The 25,669-nt window shown below is 39.2% G+C and overlaps 1 protein-coding gene across 4 annotated transcripts in view; it reads left to right on the top strand.

Annotated features, from left to right (window-relative positions):
• TAMM41 (TAM41 mitochondrial translocator assembly and maintenance homolog) overlaps window positions 1–25,669 on the top strand; it is a 55,886-nt gene that overhangs the window by 14,255 nt on the left and 15,962 nt on the right. For all 4 annotated transcript variants that reach the window (XM_037050749.1, XM_037050743.1, XM_037050754.1 and 1 more), the window contains 2 exons: window positions 1,904–2,054; window positions 17,847–17,992. In XM_037050749.1, coding sequence (XP_036906644.1) covers window positions 1,904–2,054; window positions 17,847–17,992 — 297 coding nt within the window. The remainder of the gene's footprint in view (window positions 1–1,903; window positions 2,055–17,846; window positions 17,993–25,669) is intronic.

Below are 25,669 nucleotides of genomic sequence, written 5' to 3'. Positions count from 1 at the left end.
ACTTATATGCATGACTTACGGACATGAACTAAGGGTGGGGGGCAAAGCTAGAGGGTTGGGGGGGTACAGGGAAGAGGGGAAATTGGAGAAACTATTAGCATAATCAATAAAACATACTTTAAAAAACTATGAACAGTAAAATGACATTATGCAACTGTCAACAGCTGAACCTCTAACACACACACACAGCCCAAACTAAGCAAACAACTGAACAGGAACAGAAACACAGAAATGGAGGGCTATCAGTGGGGAGGGGGAGAATGGGGAGAATGGGGAGGAAAGTACAGGGGATAAGAAGCATAATTGGTAGGTACCAAATACACAGGGGGAGGTTAAGAATAGTACAAGAAATGAAGAAGCCAAAGAACTTAAATGTTTGACCCATGGACAAACTAACAGAGCGGGGGGGCGTTGCAGGGTTGAGGGTGATAAAGGAGAAAAAAATGAGACAAGTGCAATAGCATAATCAATGAAATACAGTTTAAAAAACAAGTTATCTGTATTTGACAAATAAAAGGTAATGTAAGCCCTGTTTTCTAGGACAGGAGGAATATTTGGTGGTGGCACTAAATGGTTTAGAGATGGTGGATACATTTGAGATTTCTAGAGTCCTTGTCAGGGACTTCTAGAAAATCAAGAGAAGGAGTATGATGGTTTTAAAAAAAATTATGGCAAGAGTGTAAATTGGCACAACTGTTTCAAAGAGCAGTTTGGCAGTTCTGCTTCTAAGTATATAACTTAGAGCCATGGTTCTCATAATGGGGCCCCTGGACCAGCAGCACATACATTAACTCGGAACTTGTTAGAAAGGTACATTTTCAGGTCATATCCAGACCTTCTGAATCAGAAACTCTGGAGAATGGCCTCATAATACGTGTTTTAACAAGCCCTTTAGGGGATTCTGGGGCTTGCTGAAAGTGAGAACCTCTGTCCTAGAGAAACTCAGTATGCCCCAAGAAACACATACGGAATCTTACTTCAGCTAAGGGTTCATGTGTAATATCTCATTTAATCTTCCCAGCAATCTATAAGCGTGATTCTGTTATTAACCCCATTTTACTGATAACACATTATGCCCATAGTCACAGAACTAGTAAGAGATAGAGCTGGGACTTGAACACATTCTCTTAACTACAGTGCAGTCTTTAAAACTTAGAATCTCCAAACAGACTACAGCAATGTATATTTTCATGAATTTGGGGAAGGTCAAGGACAGCAGCCTCTGCTGTATATTCAAGAGAAAGATTTATTGATCAAAGCATTCACTAGTACATTAGGCACTTGACATTTATTATCTCATTCAATCTTTGTAACAATTCTTTGATGCATGTCTGTTATCCCTATTTTATAGATGACAAGTTTAGTAATTTGCCCAAATTCACATGGCTAGTAAATACCTGGTCTTAAGCCCATACCTATAGTCCAAACCCATGCTCTTTCTACTGTAGCTAATTTTCTTTCCTTTTTCCTTAGTCAAATTCAAAATCAGTTCAAAATAGAGTGTGAACTACTCAGGTTATATGTGAGTAGTATAACAGTTGAGTTCTAAATAAAAAATTAAAATTTTGCATTAGTCTATCATAAAATTAAGTGAACAATGAGATTATAAAATAAAAATTAAATTTCCAAAAGGATGTTTACTTCATTTCTACTCACTTCTTTTTAAAACCTCATTTAAGAGATTAAAAATTTTTTTTTCCTGTGTCATGATTTCTCTGATTTGGTACAAAACAGGAGGTTCTGGGATTGCTTATTAGAATAATTATTTGGTGCCAACTGGCCTAATATTCCAAGATCTTTAGGGCTAAGTTTGGGACAGTTTTATAGCATGTTCCATTATAAGCCCCGTAGGCTGAGCCATACTCTTCTGGAATTTTTTTTCTGAACGTTCTCCCTTTTTCAGGTGAAAATCATAGCAATGAATGAGAATGTCATTCTCAGGTCAGCCCTAGATAAAAATCTGAGGAGTGCTGTGACTGCTGCTTTCCTCATGCTCCCCGAAAGCTTTTCTGAAGAAGACCTCTTTATAGAGATTGCCGGACTCTCCTATTCAGGTCAGTATGTTTGGTTCCCAAATTTTCTGCAAGAAGATTTGTTGTTTGAAGACTGTACAGACATCCCACTCTTCACTCTACAGTGGAGCTGTAGCCACCTTAGTTCCAAAACCCATCACTTCCTGTGAAGGTTACTGCAAGTCCAGTGATTTGCCTCCAAAGTCTCTTCCTCTCTGCATCGGTATGTGAATTACTGCAGGATAATCCTTTTGTTGTTATTGTTAATTTTTATTTTGAAACAATTTCAAACTTACAGAAAAATTTCAGTAGTATAGAAGGCCTATGAATCATCTGCCCAGATTTACTAATTTTAACATTTCACCACATTTGTTTCACTGTACCAGTGGTTTTCAAATTTTAGTGTGGAATCCCCTGGAGGGCTTGTTAAAATAGACTACTGGGCCCACTCCAGGTAGCTGTTTTTTAGTAGTTCTGGGATGAGGCCCAAGATTTTATATTTGTAGCAAGTTCCTGGGTAATGCTGTTGTTTCTTCAGGGATCCCACTTTGAGAACCACTGCTGTCTCTTTATATATAAGTACTCTGTATTATGTATTTTTTGTGAATTATTTAAGAGCAGGCCACATATCATGTTCCCTTTAGGCCAAATACTTCCAATATATGTTTCCAAAGAACAAGGACATTCTCTTACATAACCACTGTACAGTTTTCAAATTCAGGAACTTTAACACTGATTCAGGACTTTTATCAAATTGATAATCCATATTCCAAGTATTGTCAGTTGTCCCAATAATGTCCTCCATGGTATTTTTTTCCCCTCCAGTACATAATCCAGTCAAGGATCATATATTGTATTGAGATGTCATGTCTCCTTTATCTTTTAACCAGGAATACTTCCTCAGCCTTTCTTTATCTTATATGACATTCACACTTTTGAAGTCTACCAGTGATGTTTATGCCCTGATAAGCAGTTTTTTCTCACTTTTAAGCAATTTAGAGAGACATTTGAGGTATTTGCTTTTTTAAAAAAAGGACTTTATTTATTTATTTATTTTTTGAGAGAGAGGAAGGGAGGGAGAGATGAAGAGAAACATCAGTGTGTGGTTGCCTTTCACATGCTCCCTACTGGGGGACCTGGCCTGCAGCCCAGGCATTTGCCTGGACTGGGACTCAAACCCACAACCCTTGAGTTTGCAGTCCAGCCCTCAATCCACTGAGCCATATCAGCCAAGGCTAAATATCCTGCTTCTCATCAACTGGTCCTCCGAGGTCAAGTATCCATTGGTGATTCTTGTTCAAACCCAACTTTTTACTGTGATGGTTACAAAATGGTAACTTTCCAACTCTACCTCTTCCTCCACATTAAGGGAAGTCTCCCCCATTTATTTATTTATTTATCTAAATATTAGCTTCCTTTCCCTTTCACTTAACCAGCTGTGTTTCTCAGAGATGTCAGGGGCCCCTTCAGAGGCCAAGGGGAAAGCTGAGAGAGGATAGAGCCCTGGCCCTTTGCCCCAGCTGTAACCAGAGGAGTGCCACATTTAGCTCTTTATTATATTAAAGAGTATATAAAATTTCATATACAAAAAAGTAGTCTTCTACTTTAAAAATAGTTTGAAAACCACTATCTTAACTAAATATCCTCTTTTCCAACTTTTGAAACAAAAACTATGCTCAAAATATTGCAGAAGCAGTTTGGTAATTTTTTGAATCTCTGTACAGATAAGATTTCATGGAAATGCAATGCTGAAAGAGACCTTAAAAGTCTGATTCTTCAGTGTTTTTCCCAAAATGTGTCTAGCATGACCACAGCTGTAACTGCAACACTGTGGAGAAAGGAAGTCTTGGTTGCTTTCAGTTCCATGTGGCAGCACCCTTGCTGTTCCACAAAAAGTCGAGGAGGGGCAGGAGTGGTGTGACTGGGTTTACATACAACATGTGGGGAATGGGGTCACTTTGTTAGGGAATTGCCCCACCTTGCTCCCTGTGAGAAAGATAGACCAGAAGTCTTTCATTGACTTTGTGGAAAAAAATGCAGAACCATTCTCTACTTTGCCTACACCACAAGAACTCTTCCATGTTTTCCCTTGTCATCAACATCAGCATGGGATTAGGCAGGTTCTAGGAGTTTTCTATATTCTGAACACTGACTAAAGAAATTTTTCAATAACATAACTGCTTTTCCTTATTAGCGGACTTCAAGTTAGCATTCAAGTTGCTATCAGTCTTTTTTTATTTTTAATTTTTTTAAAGATTTTATCTATTTATCTTAGAGGGGAAGGGAAGGAGAGAGAGAGAGAAAGAGAAATATCAATGTATGGTTGCCTCTCATGCGACCCCTGCCGGGAACGGGAACTGGCCTGCAACCCAGGCATGTGCCCTGACTGGGAATCGAACTGTGATCATGTCGTTCGCAGACCCGCGCTCAATCCACTGAGCTACACCAGCCAGGGCAGTCTTTTTTTAAAAATATATTTTATTGATTACAGTTGTCCCATTTCCCCCCTCATTCCCCTCCACCCTGCACACCCCCTCCCACCTGCATTCCCCCCCTTTAGTTTGTGTTCATGTGTCATAAGTTCTTTAGCTTCTACATTTCCCATACTATTTTTACCCCCTGCCCCCGTCTATTTTCTGCCTACCATCTATGCTACTTATTCTCTGTACCTTTTCCCCCTCTCTCTTCCTCCCACTCCCCTGTTGCAAACCCTCCATGTGATCTTCATTTCTGTGGTTCTGTTCCTGTTCTAGTTGTTTGCTTAGTTTGTTTTTGTTTTTGTTTTAGGCATGGTTGTTAATAATTGTGAGTTTGCTGTCATTTTACTATATGTGTTTTTTATCTTCTTTTTCTTAGGTAAGGCCCTTTAACATGTCATATAATAAGGGCTTGGTGAGGATGAACTTCTTTAACTTGACCTTATCTGAGAAGCACGTTATTTGCCCTTCCATTCTAAATGAAAGCTTTGCTGGATAGAGCAATCTTGGGTGTAGGTCCTTGCCTTTCATGACTTGGAATACTTCTTTCCAGCCCCTTCTTGCCTGGAAGGTCTCTTTTGAGAAATCAGCTGATAGTCTGATGGGAACTCCTTTGTAGGTTACTGTCTCCTTACCTTTTGCCGCTTCTGGGATTCTCTCCTTCATTTTAATCTTGGGTAATATAATTATGATGTGCCTTAGTGTGTTCCTCCTTTGGGTCCATCTTCTTTGGGACTGTCTGAGCTTCCTGGACTTCCTGGAAGTCTATTTCCTTTGCTAAATTGGGGAAATTCTTCTTTACTATTTGTTCAAGTAAGTTTTCCATTTGTTGCACTTCCTTTTCCCCTTCTGGTACCCCTATAATTCAGATGTTGGAATGTTTAAAGATGTCCTGGAGGTTCCCAGGCCTCTCCTCATTTTTTAAAATTCTTGTTTCTTCTTTCTTTTCTGTTTGGTTGTTTCTTTCTTCCTTCCGATCCACTCCATTGATTTGAGTCCCAGTTTTCTTTCCATCCCCATTGGTTTCCTGTGCATTTTCCTTCATTTCACTTAGTGTAGCCTTCATTTGTTCCTCTAATTTGTGACTAAATTCAACCAATTCTGTGAGCATCCTGATCACCAGTGCTTTGAACTGTGCATCTGATAGGTTGGCTATCTCTTCACTTAGTTGTATTTGTTCTGAAGCTTTGATCTGTTCTTCCATTTGGGCCATTTTTTTTAGTCTTGTTGCGCCTGTTACATAGCGAGAGGCGGAGCCTTAGGTGTTCACTTGGGCAAAGCAACCCAGTCGCTGTGTTGTGACGCTGTATGTGGGGGCAGGGTCAGAGAGGGGCAATGACATTTGTTCCACTCTCGGATTTCAGTCCCCTCTGCTGCTTCCCACAAGCAAATTGGGCCCTTCTGGTGCTGATTCCCGGGTGGGTGGGTTTGTGTGCATTCTAGGACCCTGTGAGTCTCTCCAACGAACTCTCCTGTGAGGCTGGGAGTCTCTCCCTGCACCTCAATCCCTTCAGGTGTTTTCAGTTGGTGTTTGAGGCTTTGTTTCCCCGCACTGGGACCCTGGGTTATGCGGGCTGTCTCACTCCACAGTTCGTCTGGTTTATCTGCATGCGAATGTGGGACTGCCCAGTCAGCCAGCTGCTCTGAGCCCCATGCACTGTTTCACAATCACCACCTTGCTGGGTCTGCCTGTTGCCACTCCACTCCCAGGGTCTGTCAGCCAACACCTGCAGGCCCCAGGTCCGCCCGCTGCAGCCTTGGGTGCCCAGTGCCATCGCTTTTTTTGCCGTGACCCCTCTCTGCCCTGCTGCTTGACTCTGCCTTTCCTACCGGTCTGGGTGAATGTGTATATTTTAACTCCTTGGTTGTCAAACTTCCATACAGTTCAATTTCTGTTGTTATTTTGTTTCTAAATTGTTGTTGTCCATATTTTGATTGTGTGAGGAGGCACAGTATGTCTACCTACGCCTCCATCTTGGCCAGAAGTCTGCTATCAGTCATTAGCTGATTTTCCCTTTGCCTCCTAGAAGAATCATATTTTTATACTCCTGGTTTCTCTTGTGCTATGAGACATATCCAAGTTGTTCAGTGACTATTTTCTGACCGGTAACAGTATCTTTTATAATATTTATTAATGTCGCTGTATAGCAGTTCTGTACCAGACACAGAGGTAGGTAGGTGGGCATGTAAGTAGTTAATTTATTCCGCATTGAATCCTCACACAATAGCCCTATTTGTTTAATAAATATTTATCTTACCATGTACCACACATTTTATGCTAGGCCCTAGGTATACTCTAGTGAGCATGACATGAGTGAAATATTTCATGGAGTTTATGTTCTTTTAAGAGAGAGAGAGACAATAAAGAATCAATAAGATAATTTCAGATAGTGGTTAAAAGCTATGAAGAGAAGAAAATGAATCAGGTTGAGGATGGGGGCATCTTCACAACAGATAGTCAGTGGTGAGAGCTAAGCTGAGACCTAGTTGCCCTAAGAGTGTTGGGAGAAAGGCAGCCCTAGAGTGTTGGGAGAAAGGCACTCAGAGGAGGGAAGTCAAGAGTCTGGTTTCAGATCTTTGTGTGTCTGACTCCAGCTATCTCAGTCTCCAAGCACTCCCGTTTCTATGTAGTTTCAGCTTATTTTCTTGTCCTTATGTTATTTATTGCTTAACCCAGATTTGGATCTGAGAATTTGGCCAAGTATTCCACAATACTCATTTCAGTGAGGTTGGCTTCTTACTGCAAAACTCAGGACATACTTCTTGACAAATCCTCTCCAGAGGGAACTGCTTATAGCTCTCTGCAGGCACTAGCTTATGAATGAGACACCTTCCAAAAAGTCTTCAACATAATACACGTAATGGTTGTTCCTAAGCCAGGACACAGTATAATTCATGATTACCTCCTCTATAATATGCTGGAATTGGGCTAGAACAGTGAGGATAGGGAAGGATCCTGGCCCTGCAGGTGTCTTTCATAGGTACGAAATCTGCCCAAGGCGATGTGTTGAAAAGCATGTTCCTCATCCTGCCTTTCCTAGGTTTCTGAGAACCCAGTATCCTTGAACAGATCCAATTTCATCCCTTTGGCAAACCACCCAAAACTACCACGCCCTCAGAATATTCCAAACTTTAAAATACCCACCAATCTTGTTTTATTTACAACGTTGACATTTATTTTTCACCTGTTTCCAGTTGAGAAATAGATAATATGTTCTCTCTAACTTGTGAAGTTCCACATTTCTCCCTGAAAGGGATAGGGGGAGGAGGACCAGAAAAAAACAGTGTTTCTCCATGTTATTGGGCAAGTTCCTGCCAGTAATTACTGGCAGAGGCAAGATCTATCAGTATTACTAGTGGTAATAATAGCGAACACATTTAACATAGTATTTAAGGATCACTTTGACTGCCCCAGGGCAGTACTTACGGCATTATTGCTGTGCATGATGGTGAGAAAGGAGTAGGTGGAAGATGGCAGAGGGGAAAGCTTTCTAATCCTTCAGTTATTCTTAGAAGTCAGCATTTAAATGAATAGAAAAGGAAAACCAAATAAACTTTAAAGTTCACCTTGAACTTTCTTATGTAAGTACAAACTATTAAAAGGACTACATTTAGCTAATGATCCTGGTTTCACATTTATCAAGCAAATCAGCATTTCATACCTTATAAAGAATTGTAGATATAATTTTTGCTTTAAAGAACTTCACATTAGTCAACATATTCAGTCATAGTGAGTCTGTGGTCAACTTACAAAATAACACATGTAAGAAAAGGAAAGGGAGTGTGTGAAAGAACATGGCTTGTTTAGGAAAGGAGTAGATTGGTGTGACTTGAATGAAGTCCAAGGCTTATGACAGGAATAAATAGCATTTATTATTTTGTGCCAGGAATGATTCTCAATACTTTTGATCTAGTAACTAGCTTAATTCTCACAATATCCCTTTGATTTGGGAGCTGTATTATTGACACATTTAATAGAAAGCTGAGGCCCAGATCTGTCCAAGGTCAGTTGTCTGGTAAGTTAGTAGGTATTGGAGCTGAAACTTTAGCCCACACTCCTAACCATTTAATTTCATTGCTTCTCTGATACTTTGGAGAAGAGGTTATACCCATGTCAGGTGGGGAGGGGCATTGAATACAAAGTGAAAAAAAAGTGGAATTTGACAAGCTGTACACAACTAGGAGCTATAGAAGTTTTCAGGCATTGCAAGATTCGTTGCTGTGAAAAGATCATTTTGCCACCACTGTGCAGGAGAGAGAGAAACTAAAAATAGGGAAAGTTTAATTTATTCAGCAAATAATTACAAGGTCTATGTCAAGCACTCCTCTAAACTCTAGATAAAGGAAGTAAATAAGGCAGTCATCGCCTCTGCCCTCATGAGTCTTTCATTCTAGTTGAAAAGTCAGACAGCAAACAGTGGCAGCACTGGACCAGGGGAAGAAGGTGGACGTGGCCTCTGGCCTCTCTAGGAGGTGACACTTGAACTGAGCACCAACACATGAGGACCCATGAGGACAGCCCAGATAACAGCTTTGCAGGCAGAGAGGAGCCTGCTGGGAGTATAGTTAGGGTGATGTCTGTATCTGGTTGTCCTTGCGTCCTCAGTCTCTGAAACACTGTGTGACACATAGTAGGCACTCTGTACGTATTTGCTGGGTGGATGGACCGGGAGACCAACGATTGTGAATGATGGCAAGGACTTGAACCAGAGCAGTGCCTCAGTGAAGTGAGCAACTTCACATGAAAATAGGCAACATTAAACCCTTAACTACTAAAATTAAGCATTCTATTTTGAACCTTGGTTTTTAAAAACTTAATATTAATTTATGGAAGATAGCCTTAGTGAAATGTTTAAAACTGGGGAGCTCTGGAGTCAGATGCCTGGCTTTAAATTTTAGCTGTACCCTTAATTAACTTTTTGGGGTGAGTTTCTTTTTTTCTTATGACTCAGTTTATCTCTAAAAAAGGCTTTTATATAAATCAAATGATATATAGTGCTTACAACAGTACCTGGCATATGGTAAATGCTCAATGAATGTTAGCCATTATTTTAGATACGCATTTGCTTTTACTAACACAGCTGCTTGATATAATAGACAACAGAAAGGTAAACACTACATCAGATCTGAGTGCGAATACCAGCTTTGTAGAGCTGCTTGGACCTTTCTGAGCCCATTTTCTTGCTTGTAAGCTAGAAACTATCTCACAAAAATATTTTCATTGAAATAATATATATAAAAGCCCCCAGCATCATACCTCATTGATAGTTGGTGCTCAGAAAATGATTGCTATTATTATTTATTACTATTACCATGTATAATTGCTGGCCACATAGGTTTTCCCAGGTTGAGACACAATGTTTTGCTCATTCTGTAATTGACAGACATTCAGGTTGGCTCTGTCATTGTTTTATTAGTGACACTGCTGTGAATCACTTTGGACAAATTACTTTGGTAGGGGAAGGGGTACAGGGTGCACTGATGTCCTCAGATATGTTCTCCAAAGTGGAATTATATGACTATAAGAATTACAAAACTTGCTCTGCCTGGTGCGGCTCAGTGGATTGAGTGCCAGCCTGCTAACCAAAAGGACTGCCAGTTCGATTCTCAGTCCGGGCACATGCCTGGTTGTGGGCTAGGTCCTCAGGGAGGGGCATGCGAGAGGCAACCGATGGATGTTTCTCTCACACATCAATGTTTCTTTCTCCCTGTTTCTCCCTCTTTTCCCCTCTCTCTAAAAAATACAGAGAGAGAGATAAAATCTTTTTAAAAATTTACAAAACTTGTTACATGTTGATAAATAATGTTTGTCAAAATTAGCAGAATACTAATAGGTGGATTTATTTGACCCTTTGCAGTCCTTAAGGAATGAAAACACCCTCCAGCACTCTTGTGTAAGAGAGAATGGTCACATCATTTGAACACAGGCTCAGTTACTTCTAGGAATAAGACAAAGCAGTGAAGAAGTTTAGTTGCCAGTTGAGTGATTCTTGGAGAAAAAATTAGAAATGGGTGCCAGCACTCTAAAGTGTGAATAAACATCCCATTTCTGGGTCCTGGTAAAAGTCAGTAATTTTTTTCTGGAATGAGAGCTATTAGGATTTATTCCATGATAGTCACACTATCTGAAACTTGCAAGCAGTGTCATCTGATAACTTGCATATTATGGATTAGGCATTTCAGAAATTTGGAAGCGTATTTCTCAATGCTTGACAAGCTCAAGCTTTTGCTGAAACCTCATTTGGGACTCTGCACTTGTTACTTGCTAATTTCTGAGAAAGCAACACTCTTGAAGGAATGCTAATTGTCAGTAGTGTCTAACATTTATGGATTATTTACTGCTTGTCAGATATTGTTATTTTTAAACTTTTATTTTTCAATTACAGATAACACTTGATATTATTTAATATGAGTTTCAGGTGTACAGCATAGTGTTAGACAACAGTTACATAATTTATGAAGTGATCCTCCCAATAATTCTATTGCCCACCTACCAGGTATTGTTCTAAGTGTTTTACACATATTAACTCATTTAATCCTTCAAATGTATAGACTGTTGCTTCCATTTCACATTTGAAGATATTGAAGCCCAGAGAAGTTAAGAGGCTTATTCTTGAGTCCCGTAGCTTGTAAGGCTGGAGCCAGGATCTAAACACAGGCAGTCGGGCTCTGGAACCCTCACTCTTAACCTTTCACTGTTGTACAAAAGGTTCGTCATGGTGAGTGTCATTCCTGCTTCACACCCAAGACACTCTTTCCCTCGGGACCCTTGTCATCCACTTCCAGTTATCATTTTCTGCTTGTAATTTTTTCATGGCACTTTTCACCACCTGAAATACTATTTATTTTATTTGTTTGTGGGTTTGCTTGTGTTTGGTCCATGTTCTGCCATACATATGGAGAGGGCAGAAATTTTGGTCTGGTTTTGCTCACTCTATTTCAGTGCTTACTAGGTGCTCAGTAAATAATGAACGAATGGGTGGATGAATAGTTGTGATGTTGGTTTCCTCCTGAACCAGCATCATAAACCTGATTTCTCCCCATTCTTTCCCAAACACATCCATTTTGTGTTCTGTAAAGTGTGTAAAAGAAAAAGTAATTCAAATTTATATCACTAAGTACATCAGCTATTCTTTTTTTTTAAAGATTTTATTTACTTATTTTTAGAGAAAGAGGAAAGAAAGGAGAAAGACAGGAAGAGAAACACCAATGTTTGGCCACCTCTCACGCAGCCCCTCACTGGGGACCTGGCCCACAACCCAGGCATCTGCCCTGACCAAGAACTGAATCGGTGACCCTTTGGTTCGAAGTCCGCACTCAGTCCACTGAGGCACACCAGCCAGGGCACATCAGCTATTCTTATCTCATTCTCTTTCACATGTGAATTAGTCTTCTGCAGCCATGGAGATATTTTTGAGAATAGATTTTGAATTGTGTGTTAGGCTGCCTCCTAGAAATATTGCCTCAGTCATCTTTGAATAAATAAATATTATTTTGCCCACATGCAAAAGAATGAGGTTGAAACCCTAACTTATACCATAAAAAATTAGTCAAAATGAATTATAGATTTAAGAGCTAAAACTATAAAACTCTTAAATGAGTGACTTTGGGTTAGATAGTAGTTTCTTAGACTTACACTAAAAATATAAGCAACAAAAGAAAATGTGGATACATGAGACTATATAAAAATTAAAATTTTGTGCTGCAAATGATACCATCAAGAAAATGAAAAGGTAACCAACAAAATGTGATCAAATACTTACAAGTCACATATCTCATCATAAAGGACTAGTATCCAGAATATATAAAGAATTCTTATGCCCTGGCTGGTGTAGCTCAGTGGATTGAGCACGGGCCTGCAAACCACATGATCGAGGTTCGATTCCCAGTCGGGGCACATGCCTAGGTTGCAGGCCAGTTCCCGGCAGGGGACACACCAGAGGCAACCATACATTGATGTTTCTCTCCCTCTCTCCTTCCCTTCCCCTCTAAAAATACATAAAATAAAATAAAAATTTAAAGAAAGAATTCTTATAATGCAATAAAAAAACAAATAACCCAGTATGGAAATAGGCAAAGGATTTAATACACATTTTTAAAAAGAGTATACAAATAGTGAATAAGCACAAAAAAAATGCTTAGCACCATTAGTCATTAGGAAAATGTCAATCAAAACCAGAGACACCACTTCACACCCACTACAATGGCTGTGATCAAAAAGACAGACAAGAGTAAGTATTGGTGAGGATGCAAAGAAATTGAAACCCTCGTACACTGCTGATAGGATTATAAAATAATACAGCTGCTTTGGAAAAACAGTTTGTCGGTTCCTCAAAATATTAAACAAGAGTTACCATGTGACCCAGAATTCTACTCCTAGTTATCTATCCAAAAAAAATGAGAACATACATCCACACAAAAACTTGTACACAAATGTTCATAGCAGCATTATTCATAATGAATAGCCTAAAAGCGGAAACAACCCAAATGTCCAACTGAGGAATGGATAAATAAAATGTGACATATCTATCGAATGAAATACGTTTTAGCCATAAATAGGAATAAGTACCAATGACTGCTGCAACATGATGAACTTTGAAAACTTATGTTAAGTCATAAAAGACCATATGTTGTACAATTTCATTTATCTAAAAAGTCCAGAATACCATATGATCTCACCTTTAACTGGAACATAATCAACAAAAGAAAAAAACAAACAAAATGTAACCAGAGACATTGAAGTTAAGAACAATCTAACAATAACCAGAGGGGACGGGGGAGGGGGCGATGCGAGGGAAGGGTTTTCAGGAACTACTATAAAGGACACATGGACAAAACCAAGGGGGAGGGTGGAAGCAAGGGAGGGAGGTGAGTTTGGCTGGGTTGGGTGGAGTGGTGGTGGGGAAATGCAGACAACTGTACTTGAACAACAATAAAATAATTAAATTAAAAAAATAAATAATAAAATGTCCAGAATCAGCAAATCTGTAGAGACAGAAAACAGGCTTTCTTTGCCTAGGGCTGGTGGTGAGAGGGTAGGGGAGATGGGGCGTGTCTAGTAATGGACACCGAATTTCTTTCAGGGAGGCCAAAACCTCCTGAAATAAGATGGCTACACCACTCTGTAAATATACTAAAAAACATTGAATTGTATACTTCACATGGGTGAATTATGTGGTATATAAATTATATCTCAAAAAAGCTGTTAAAAATGAATATTATTTTGCCCTATTAACCTCCAGTGTGGGCTCCTGTTCTTAAACACTACCACCTAAGAAGTACCCCACTGCTGGAACCTGCACTGAAGAACTGTTTTTATAGCACTTGTTGCCCTAGGTAGGTTGGATATCTTTGTATCTCCAATATCTAGTGCAGCTTGTTGTACTTACTAGCCACCCAAATATTTATTGAACTGAAATGACAGCCATATTATGGTTAGTTTAAGAGGGGAGAAAGTTAACTAGTCATTTTCTTCAAATACTAGGCTTCCTCTACTCCCATCCTTTGCCTATTGTGTATGTATGTGTTTGTGTATGTGTGTATATTACAACAGTATCTGCTTTACTATTTACAAAGCATTCTCGAATACTTTAACTCATTTAAATCTGAAAGCAACCTTATCAGGTTAGTATAATTGTTACAGCCATTTTACAGAGAAGGAAATAACTCAGAAAAGTTCCTCTCCAGTCACCATGGGACATTTCCGGACCTGAAAGCCAGGCCCCTTCCACTGTACCGCACAGCCTCTCACATCCCTACATTCGTAGGAAGGTCCCTGCCCATGTGGCATGCCAGAAGCACAGAGGAGTCAAGCCAACTACATGTGGTTTACAAGCTTCTGAGTTTGTCTCATTCCAGAGTCAAAGAGAAATTATCCTTTTGGTTACCTATTTTATTAAATGGGCTTGAGCAGTCAAGAGTTAAACCCATCAGTAGAGGCATAAAGTAAAAGTCAGCAGTTCTCTCAATTTCTGTGTTTTGTTGCAAACATCTCTGACAGTAAGAAAAATTGATTCTTATGATCAGACGCTGGTTCATGCTGTGCCCACGATTTTATTTATTTTGTTCTGAAGAAATGGGTAATAAGCCCATCTGCTTTGCTGTTCCCTGTGGCTGAGCTAGATCTGCTGCACAGCAGTTGGAGAAATTCAGTTCAGCAGTTATTTATTGATGTGCCTTCCGAGTGCCAGGCAGTACACCAAGGAGCTACGGGGACAGAGACGAGTAAGCCCCAGTCCTCATTCTCAGAGGGTCCTTAGTATTTTCCAAGCCCTTTAATCATGGTGTGTGATTGTTCTTCAGGGAGGATTTGGATTAGTTTGTGTTCACATTTTGGTATAATGCAGTCCCTCTCTCAGAAAGTTGCTATCTAAAGCATAAGAATTTTTTGCTGGTTGAATGTACAGAAAAAGGAGAAATGACACAAATGTTGAGGACTCACCAGTGATCCAAACTGGTCTTTCATGTCAGAGCCAGCCAAGTTAGACTCAGTTTGCTGACATTTCATCCCCTCACAGGTCAGCAGAACCCATTTCTAGACTCTAAGCAAAAGCATAAGGATTCACACGATCGAAATCCAGCTTCCTTTCCCTTCACAGTTGCCAGGTCATCACATCTCAGCATCCTGTAAATTTGTTTTAAAATGCTAGAAGTGATATACCAGCATTACAGCAGTCACCTCAAATGTCGCTTCGCTAATACTGAGAGGCAGCTGGATCTTGTGCTCAGTCTCTCCTCACCTGTACAGTTGGGAATAAGGAGACTTAAGATAGGAACTGTAAAGCACACACAAAAGCGCACAATAACCATATCTTACTAGAGCAAACAACCATTTTTATGTAGTTTCTTTGTCTTGTTTTTCCTGTTTTTTTACCAAGTTGTTTTCTTATACTTTTGTATCCTGTTTTCTTTTTTCTTTTTTTTTTAGATCTTCACTGCAGGATATGTTTGTTTTTGATTGATTCTAGAGAGAGAAGGGGGAGAGATAAAAAAACATCAATCAGCAGCCCCCCAACACCCTGCTCCCACCACCATATGTGCCCCCCGCCCCGCACTGGGGATCAAACCTGCAACCTTTGGAGTATGGGATGATGCTCCAGCCAACTGAGCCACCCACCCAGAGTTTGTATCCTGTTTTCTTCTATGACCCTTTTCCTCTTGCCCTGTGTGGTTACTGTAATTTTTTTAAATTGATTTGAAAGAGAAACATTGATTTGTTGTTCTACTTATTTTTGCATTCATTGGTTGATTCTTTTATGTGTTCTGACTAGGGAGGAACTTACAATCTTGGCATATTGGGTCAATCCTCTAACCACCTGACCTACCCAGACAGGGCTTACTAATGTAATTTTTAATGGTTGTATACTGTTCCATGGTTGGGTACGGATATACCATCATAGCTTATCCATTCCCCTGTTGTCGGTCATTTGGGCTGCTTCTAGTATTTCAATAAATAGTTTAGTGAATAGTTGTATGTTTGTAGTGTATTAGGCAGTTTACTGATACTAAATGGGGTTAGAATAGTATCCATCTGACAGGACGGATATGTGGGTTAAATGTGGGTAATACAGCAAAGCACTTGGAACAGTGCATGACGCTTACCAGATGCTCAATAAACTTTAGCTCTTAACCTTTGTTTGGGTTTATTTTTTAGACATGCTCTCCAGAGATGAGTTTTAGCAATTTATGATGACAACAGCAGTCATCTCAGGTTTTAAATATTTAAGTCCCTCTCCCTTTAAAAAATAATAATGAAAAAACAAGGTCATCCATATATGGGCAGTTTGTTATGAACAGAGCTCACTTCTCTCATTGCGCTGAAGAGTCAGACCTCGTGTCGTTAAGGTTTGGTTCCAGAGGCCCCAACTTTCCTGAGTGTGCTCTCCTGAGCTTTCAGTCCCCAGCCACTTTCCACCACATTATATCATAAGTTGGCCTTAAAAATGCATGTGTGTGTGTATGATTGTATATCTTTGTATATCTTCTTATTTTTTTCTAAGACAGCCAACAGCTTGCTCTAGGAAAATGTATTGTGGCATGGAATGATTTTGATGACTCCTCCCTGTCCCCCATCATCTCCAGCCCCCCAAAGACAAGGTGATCATTTGTCCAGGTTTACCCAGTTTGTACTTATCCCTGTGGAATTATTTATAGTGCTTCCTTCATCCTCAAAAGTGAACTAGTCTGTATGGTAAACTAAATTGTCATCTCGTCCCAGGGGGTTCCTCAGCAGCTAGGGTATCTGATTGACTTGCTACCTCATTACCTACCTACACAGCTTTTACCTGCCCAGCAAAGGTTTCAGCACATTGCTTTCTCTGGTCTTCACCTGGGTGGGAGATCCTCACATGTGCCCAGCCTTAAATTAACATTATCCTCATTGGCATTCACTCCAGTTTTCCCATTTTATCACCTTTTCCCCTCTATATCTTGCTGGCAATTGTCAATGGCATAGGCAGGACAGGATATTTTACATTTGTTTCAAAGTTGCTCTTTGTCCTTCAGAATGATATATTTAGCAGCTTCATTCATTCCACAGGCAAATGTTCTGTTTCTCATTTTTCTTCACTTAAAATTTTAAAAATTGGCCCTGGCTGGTGTAGCCCAGTGGATTGAGCACAGGCCTGCGAACCAGAGGATCGCGGTTCGATTCCCAGTCAGGGCACATGCCTGGGTTGCAGGCCGGTTCCCTGCAGGCCAACTCCCAGCAGGGGATGCACAAAAGGCAACCATACATTGATGTTTCTCTCCCTCTCCCCTTCCCCTCTAAAGGTAAATAAATAAATAAATAATATCTTTTTAAAAAATTTAAAAATTGTATCTGCTTTCAAGTTCATCCTAAATATAAACAAGGTAGTAAGACTTTTAATACTTGTCGCTCTTGCCTTTATCAAATATGGTAAGGTGTTTATATTCATAAAACACCTCGAAAGCCCTCAGGCACACAGAGCAAACAGGTTCACGCTGAATAAGCAATAACAAGGTCATGTTGAAGGTGATTTCCTTGCTGGGTCACAGGCAACGTTCTATTCACAAGATGAAAGTTTGTAAACACAGAAGCATGTGCACTGGAAGAACAAAAACAAATTAGCTTGCCAATGATGATTACCTTTTGTACTTAGGTAACTGTATTTTAACTGTGATAAAGGTCATTATTATTTAAGAGGCTTTCTTTTTCCCCCAAACAAGTGCCTGCATTCTTTGGGGATGTGTTCATGGTTTTAAGGAGGAAAAGGAAATATTCTGGATGAGGGATGCTGCCACTTTGAACTAGTGCAGGATCAAAGTGGAGCTGTAGTCCATAGGTCAGAGTATGGATTATCAATGAAAATTTTGGTTTTTTGTTCATTTTAACCAGGTGACTTTCGGATGGTGGTCGGAGAAGATAAGACAAAAGTATTGAATATTGTAAAGCCCAACATGGCCCACTTTCGCGAGCTCTATGGCAACATTCTACAGGAGAATCCACAAGTGGTGTATAAAATCCAGCAAGGCAGACTAGAGGTAATTCTGTGGTAAACAACTTCTACCGTTTTAAGGCAAGGTCTATTTTAAGAGAGAAAGTAAGGAATAGAGCAGTACGACTAGTATAACATTTTGTCAATAGTCTCCATTATTTTAAAGGAACAGTTTTATTACCTAAAATAAGCAACCACAAATGAAGGCCTGAGGACCCAGATGAGGACTGAAGAAAAATTGTTTATAGCCATAAGTGCTTTCTTTGCAGTTTCCCTTCTGTCTCTTGGGCTAGGCAAATTTTTTGCCATCACAGACTGATAATATATTTTTGTTTATTTATTTATTCAAGGTTTTATTTAATTTTATTTTTTAAGATATATTTTATTGATTATGATATTAGAGTTGTCTGATTATTTTCTCCCCTTTATTCCTCTCCACCCCGTACCACCCCTGCCACCAACATTCCTTCACCTTAGCTCATGTCATGGGTCGTAATATATGTTCTTTGGCTTCTCCATTTCCCATACTATTCTTAACCTCCCCCTGTCTACTTTGTATCTACCAATTATGCTTCTTATTCCCTGTAACTTTTCCCCCATTTCCCCTCCTCCCCTCCTTGCTATAATCCTCCAAGTAATCTCCATTTCTGTGATTCTGTTCCTGTTCTAGTTGTTTGCTTAGTTTGTTTTAGTTTTTCTTAGGTTCAGTTGTTGGTAGTTGTGCATTTGTTGTCATTTTATTGTTCATATTTTTTATCATCTTCTTTTTCTTAGATAAATCCCTTTAACATTTCATATAATAAGGGATTGGTCATGATGAACCCCTTTAACTTGACCTTATCTGGGAAGCACTTTATCTGCCCTTCCATTCTAAATGAAAGCTTTGTTGGATAGAGTAATCTTAGATGTAGATCCTTGCCTTTCATCACTTTAAATACTTTTTTCCAGCCCCTTCTTGCCTGTAAGGTTTCTTTTGAGAAATCAGCTGATAGTCTGATGGGAATTCTTTTGTAGGTAACTCTCCTTTTCTTTTCCTGCTTTTAAGATTCTTTCTTTATCTTTAATCTTGGGTAATGGAATGATGATGTGCCTTGGTGTGTGCTTCCTTGGGTCCAACTTCTTTAGGACTCTGAGCTTCCTGGGCTTCCTGGAAGTCTATTTCCTTTGCCAGATTGGGGAAGTTCTCCTTTACTATTTTTTTCAATAAGTTTTCCATTTCTTGCTCTTCCTCTTCTCATTCTGACACCCCTATGATTAGGATGTTGGAATGTTTAAAGTTATCCCAGAGGTTCCTAAGCCTCTCCTCATTTTTTCAAAATTCTTGTTTCTTCATTTTTTTCTGGTTGAATGTTTCTTTCTTCCTTCTACTCCAAATTGTTGATTTGAATCTTGGTTTTCTTCCCTTCACTGTTGGTTCCCGTATATTTGTCTTTATTTCACTTTTCATAGTCTTCACTTCTTCCTCTATTTCGCAACCATACTCAACTATTTCTGTGAGTATTCTGATCACCAGTGTTTTGAACTCTGCACCTGATAGGTTATCACTTAGTTCTGTTTTTGGAGCTTTGATCTGTTCTTTCATTTGGGCCATATTTCTTTGTCTCAGCACGCCTTGTTATGTTGTAAGGGGTGGAGCCTTAGGTATTTGCCAGTGTGGGACAACCCACTTCACTTTGTTGTGGTGCTGTATATGGGAGAGAGGTCAGAAAGGGAACAATGTAGCTTACTCAGCTCTCTGCCAGCTTTCAGTCACTTTCCCTGCTACCCACGAGCAAATTGGGCCCTTCTGGTGCTGATTCCCTGGTTTGTGTATGTTCTAGGACCCCATTGGTCTCTCCAATGAACTGTTTTGTGAGGGGAGTTTCTCCCACTGCTGCAACACCCACAGGTTTTTTCAGTCAGAGGTTTTGAAGCTTTATTGCCCCACCATTGAGCCCTGTGTTACACAGTCTGTCTCGCTTCCCAGTTGTTCTGCAGCAAATGTAGGAACCGCCCGATCCTCCAGCTACCCCCGCCATCGGTTCTCTCCTACTCCAGCTGCCCATCTCTGTGCCTCCTATCGGTCTGAATGAACATTTCTTCTTTAACTCTTTGGTTGTTAGACTTCCATACAATTCAATTTCCTGGAAGTTCTGGTTATTATTTGTTTTAAATTTCTTGTTGTTCTTCTTTTGGTTGTGCGAGGAGGCAAAATATATATACCTATGCCTCCATCTTGGCCAGAAGTCCAATAACATATTTTTAAAAGTAAGTTTTATATATAAACCTGTTCAAATGTATTTTTGGAATAATACTGAAAAAGGTACCAAAAGAGACTGGTAGTAATAGACCGTCTTTGGAGAAGGAATCCAGGGGCTGATATGGGCACAACTTGTCTTCCTCATATATATCTCAATTGCCATTAGAAATTCTTACTATTCAAGCCCTGGCTGGCGTAGCTCAATGGATTGAGCGCGGGCCTGCGAACCAGACGNGTTGTTCTTCTTTTGGTTGTGCGAGGAGGCAAAATATATATACCTATGCCTCCATCTTGGCCAGAAGTCCAATAACATATTTTTAAAAGTAAGTTTTATATATAAACCTGTTCAAATGTATTTTTGGAATAATACTGAAAAAGGTACCAAAAGAGACTGGTAATAATAGACCGTCTTTGGAGAAGGAATCCAGGGGCTGATATGGGCACAACTTGTCTTCCTCATATATATCTCAATTGCCATTATAAATTCTTACTATTCATATTAATTACCTGTCAAAAACAAGTGAAAATAAACTCTTTCTGTCCCCAATTCCATTTGCCTTTCCTGAGATAACCTTTCTGACAGCTTGTCATTTAAACTTCCACATTTTTTGGTATGCATTTTTGTATGTTTTTGTACCTATATACATGTATAAAGTGGTTTGGTCTTTTTTTCTTTGGTTTTGTTATACATGAATAGACTCAAATGTATTATTTTGAAGCTTGTTTTTATCCTCCACCTGTTATATTTATTATGTCTTGGGACTTTCTTTTTGATACATTAAATAAAACTTTCAAGGTATTTTAAGGTAATTTAAGTATTTGAAAATAAATATTAAAGCTTTTTCCTTTGAGAAAAATTATTTGAGTTTAATATTTATTTTAACTATAGAAACCTCAGGGTTTATTTATTTATTTTATTTTTATTTTCTCTCCCAAAGACATTTTTGTATTGCTTTTGGAGAGAGAGGAAGGGCAGGAGAGAAATATCAGTTGGTTGCTTCCTGTGCACTCCTGGACTGGGAATAGTAGGCACCCAGACCGCAGGTCATACACACCAACACCAGGGATCAAACACACAGCCTAGGTACGTGCCCTGACTTGGAATTAGACCCCCAGCCTCTCGGTGGTGGGACAGTGCTCCAACCAACTGAGCCACAAGGGCCATGGCCAAAACCTGGCCATGATATATGGCAAAATATAATAGTTATTTCATGATTTTTGGTTAAGTGAATATTCAGCATTACTTTAGTATGATAACTTACTTTTTCTTGCAGGCAGGGAGTCAAAACAGCTCTACCTAACACAGGGATGTCCAACCATTTGGCCTCTCTGGGCCATACTGGACGCAGAAGAGTTGTCCTGGGCCATATATTAAATGCATTGCAGCACATAATCACATAAAAACCTTATAATATTTTAAGCAAATTTATGATTTTGTGTTGGGCTGCATTCATAACAATTCATAACAATTCTGCAGCCTATGGGCCGCAGGTTGGACACTCCTGACATAATACATAGAAACAAACACAGGAAGGCTGACAAAATGAGGAGCAAAGAAACATGACCCAAATGAAAGAACAGATCAAAACTCCAGAATGAGAACTAAACAAAATGGGAACTCAACAATCCATCAAATGCAGAGTTCAAATCACTGGTTATTAGAATGCTCCAGGAACTTAGTGAGGACCTCAACAGCATAAAAAATATCCAGTCAGAAGTGAAGGATACTCTAATTAAAGAACAATTTACAGGGAACCAACAGTGGAGTGGATTAAGCTGAGAATCAAATCAATGATTTGGAATATAAGGAAGCAAAAAACAACCAATCAGAACTAGAAAAAAAAAGACACCCCCCCCCAAAATCAGGATAGTGTAAGGAGCCTCTAGGAGAACTTCAAGTGACCCAACGTTCACCTCATAGAGGTGCCAGGAGGAGAAGAGAAAGAGCAAGAAATTAGAAATCTATTTGAAAAAGTAATGAAAGAAAGCTTCCCTAATTTGGGGAAGGAAATGGACATGTGAATCCAGGAAGCACAAAGAATCCCAAACAAGATGAGTGCAAAGAGGCCCACTCCAAGACACAACATAATTAAATGCCAAAAGTTAAAGAGAGAATCCTAAAAGCAGCAAGAGAAAAGTAGTTAGTTACCTACAAAGGAGTTCCCATAAGACTGTTAGCTAATTTCTCAAAAGAAACTTTTCAGGCTAGAAGGAACTGGCAAGAAATATTCAAAGTCATGAAAAGCAGGAACCTACAACCAAGGTTGCTCTACCCAGTAAAGCTATCATTTAGAATGGAAGGGAAGATAAAGAGCTTCCCAGACAAGAAAAAAAACTTGAGTCCATCCTCACCAAACCAGTATTATATGAAATGTTAAAGGGAGTTATTTAAGAAAAAGATGAAGGTCAAAACTATGAACAAAAAATGGCAATAAGTTTACAACTGTCAACAATTGAATCTAAAAAACAAACTAAGCAAACAAGAGGAACAGAGAATCGTGGATACAGAGAGTGTTTTTTGTGGTTGCCAGATGGAAGGGGGTTATGGGGGAATGGGTGAAGAGAAGAGGGGATTAAGAAGTACAGATAGTTACAAATAGACATGGGAATTTATCTCTTTCTTTCTCTCTCTCTATCTATCTATCTATCGAGATAAATCGGTATATATATCTATCTATCAAGATAGATATATATATATAGACAGAGAGATCTATATATGTATCTATATATCAAGATATATAGATTATATATATAGAGAGAGATAAATCGATGCATCTCGATAGAGAGAGAGAGAGAGAGATGTGTGTGTGTGAGAGAGGAGAGAGATTTTAAAGGATTGGCTCACATGATTGTGGGGAGCTGACAGGTTTGGAATTTGCGGGGCCAGTTGGCAAGCAGGAGACCCAGGGAAGAGTATGGGGTAGTCTTGAGTTTGTAGGCAGTGTAGAGAAAGAATTCCTTCTTCCTCAGGAGAGGAAATTTGTCTTTTTTATTAGGTCCTTCAGTTGATTAGATAATGCCCATCCACATTATAGAGGGTAATCTGCCTTTCTCAAAGTCTACTGACTTAAATGTTAATTACATCTAAAAAATACCTTTACAGTAATATCTAGACTAGTATGTAATGAAGCTACTGGACACCATAGCTTAGCCAAGTTGACACATTAAATTAAACATCACACTCCCGCTTTTAGGTCTGCAGGTGACACTAATCTCTGTCATGTCTTTCAGGATGTTTTTATTTTGTAATTTCTGGCTAGGGGATGAGAATGGCCATTTCAGAGGCTCCCACTTCGCTTTCCACACTATCACAGCTCCAGAATGCACCTTAGAGTGTACATTCTAGGACCATTCCTGGCACCAGTTGTGTAAGATCAGGACTGGGCAGATTTGAAACAAAGACCTCCTCATCTGATTCTGTGGTGGCACCGTGGAGCTAGGTGGGGCTCCTTAGTTGTCCCAGCCCCAGGCAGAGATACCAGGCCTTTGTACTTGTACATTTCCCAGTCACTGGACCTAGGTAGCTCACTTTAGCTGAGGACAGTTCTGGGAGGGACTCAGAAAATGCCAGTTGCCACTGAAACAAGTACTTTGGCCCTGAAGCCAGCCAGGATCTGGGTGATGCACCACAGCATCCACTACCTGCTTTTTTAAAATATCAGCTTTATTGAGTTACACATACCATAACATTCAGTGGTTTTTAGTATATTCTGAATTGTGCAGCCCTCACTACAATCTAATTTTAGAATTCATCACTCAAAAAACAAATCTTGTACCCACTAGCAGTCCCTAGGTTCCCCTCCCCGCCAAGCAACCACTAATCTGCTTTCTGCCTCTGCTGATTTGCCTGTTCTAGATACTTCATGTAGATTCAGTATGTGGACTTTTCCCATAACTGCTTTAAAAGTTCAGTATGACTCATCATTTAATGCAGTACTTTTACTTTCATGTCATTAAAACATAAAGAATTAAATAGTAAGGATAATTAGAATTTAACAATTTATTTGAACATGTCACCTAATATTTTGTCTTTAAACACGTTTCTAAGCAAAAATGCCAGTTCATTCTTTTCTGCAAGAGAAAGCAGTGGCAAGTACTGTTTTCTAATTCCTCATAGTACTCAAGTCATTTTGGCTTCTCTAAAATTCCTAGAAGTTTTATAGGTAAAGCTTTACAGAAATATATGGTTTTTTTACTAATAATACTCAGCTCCATAAATATCACTTATAGCATATTTTCAGAAATATCCAGTTTTTTTCATTGTCTAGCCAAAGCTAAGTCGAGGTTGAATTCTATCAATTTAGAACCATCTTAATGATAAATATGAAATATTTAGGTTAAAAAAAACCTTTCACCTTTATTGGAGCCACTATATAATAACATTTTCTTCTTTGCATATATTTTATAGTTAAAACTAGAAAAGCAGCCCTGGCTGATATGGCTTAGTTGGATTGACTGTGGACTGCGAAGCAAAGGGTCACTGGTTCTTTAACCAGTCAGGGCACATGCCTGGGTTGTGGGCCAGGTCCCCAGTACGGGGTGTGTGAGAGGCAACCCACATTGATGTTTCTCTCCCTCTCTTTCTCCCTCCTTCACCCTCTCTCTAAAAATAAATTTTAAAAAACCCTAGAAAATCAAGACACTGGTGTGTATTCAATAAACATTTGTTAAATGAAAAATGTGGTAGAATGAATTCTAATTAAGAAAGTTTGTCTTGTCTGGAAAATCTGAATGTAAAATTTAATACATTTATTTGTCTAATTGTTTTCTTACTGTTCTCTTAAAGTTAAAGCCTAAACATTTGTTTAAAGGAATACAAGACAGATTCTTTCTTGAAAAATAATGTGATGAGCTGTTGAGGGCAGTGTTACTGGTTCTCAACTTGGCAGACAGTCAGTGTTTACAGGATTTAGTAGAAATTTAGTTCCATGAAGTAAAGTGTATTAGACTGGGAACTAGAGAAGCTAGGTATGGCCTCAGCTCTGTGACTAAATTTTGATTCAAAGATTTCTAAGTCAAGTTTTATGCATAGTTTTATATGTTTGATTTCTGTCTTCATTTTTCAGTTTGATATATTTTAGAATATGCCAGAAACAGAAACCACTGATACAACTTACTCCCATTTAAGAAGTAATGACAACTAATGTTTACTGATGCAGTTACTCATTCCCTTATTCAACTAATGTGGGGTTTTTTTGAGTACCTACTATGTGCCATGGGATTAAAAGGAGTATGATTAGTTTTATTGTCAGTCTATTCCTACAGTTTATGAAATACATCATGGTATGTAAAACAAGAGACATACATTTAGGCACCACTGCCTTTTACTGACTGTGGCCCTGGCTGTGTCGCTTAGTGTCTTTGTGTTTACAATGGAAGAAGTAATTTGAAAGCCTGGGTTTGCTGGGGCTGCAATGACTGTTAGCTGCAGCCTTCCTTCTTTTAACTGTTGAATTTAAGACAAATAGAAATTTTAAAACTGAG

The sequence above is a fragment of the Sturnira hondurensis genome, unplaced genomic scaffold (genome assembly GCF_014824575.4).
Source record: "Sturnira hondurensis isolate 20B ecotype Veracruz unplaced genomic scaffold, ASM1482457v3 Scaffold0000867, whole genome shotgun sequence".
NCBI classification, from domain to species: Eukaryota; Metazoa; Chordata; class Mammalia; order Chiroptera; family Phyllostomidae; genus Sturnira; species Sturnira hondurensis.
Note: the sequence above shows the minus strand (reverse complement) of the source record. Positions and strands in the feature narration are given on the sequence as shown.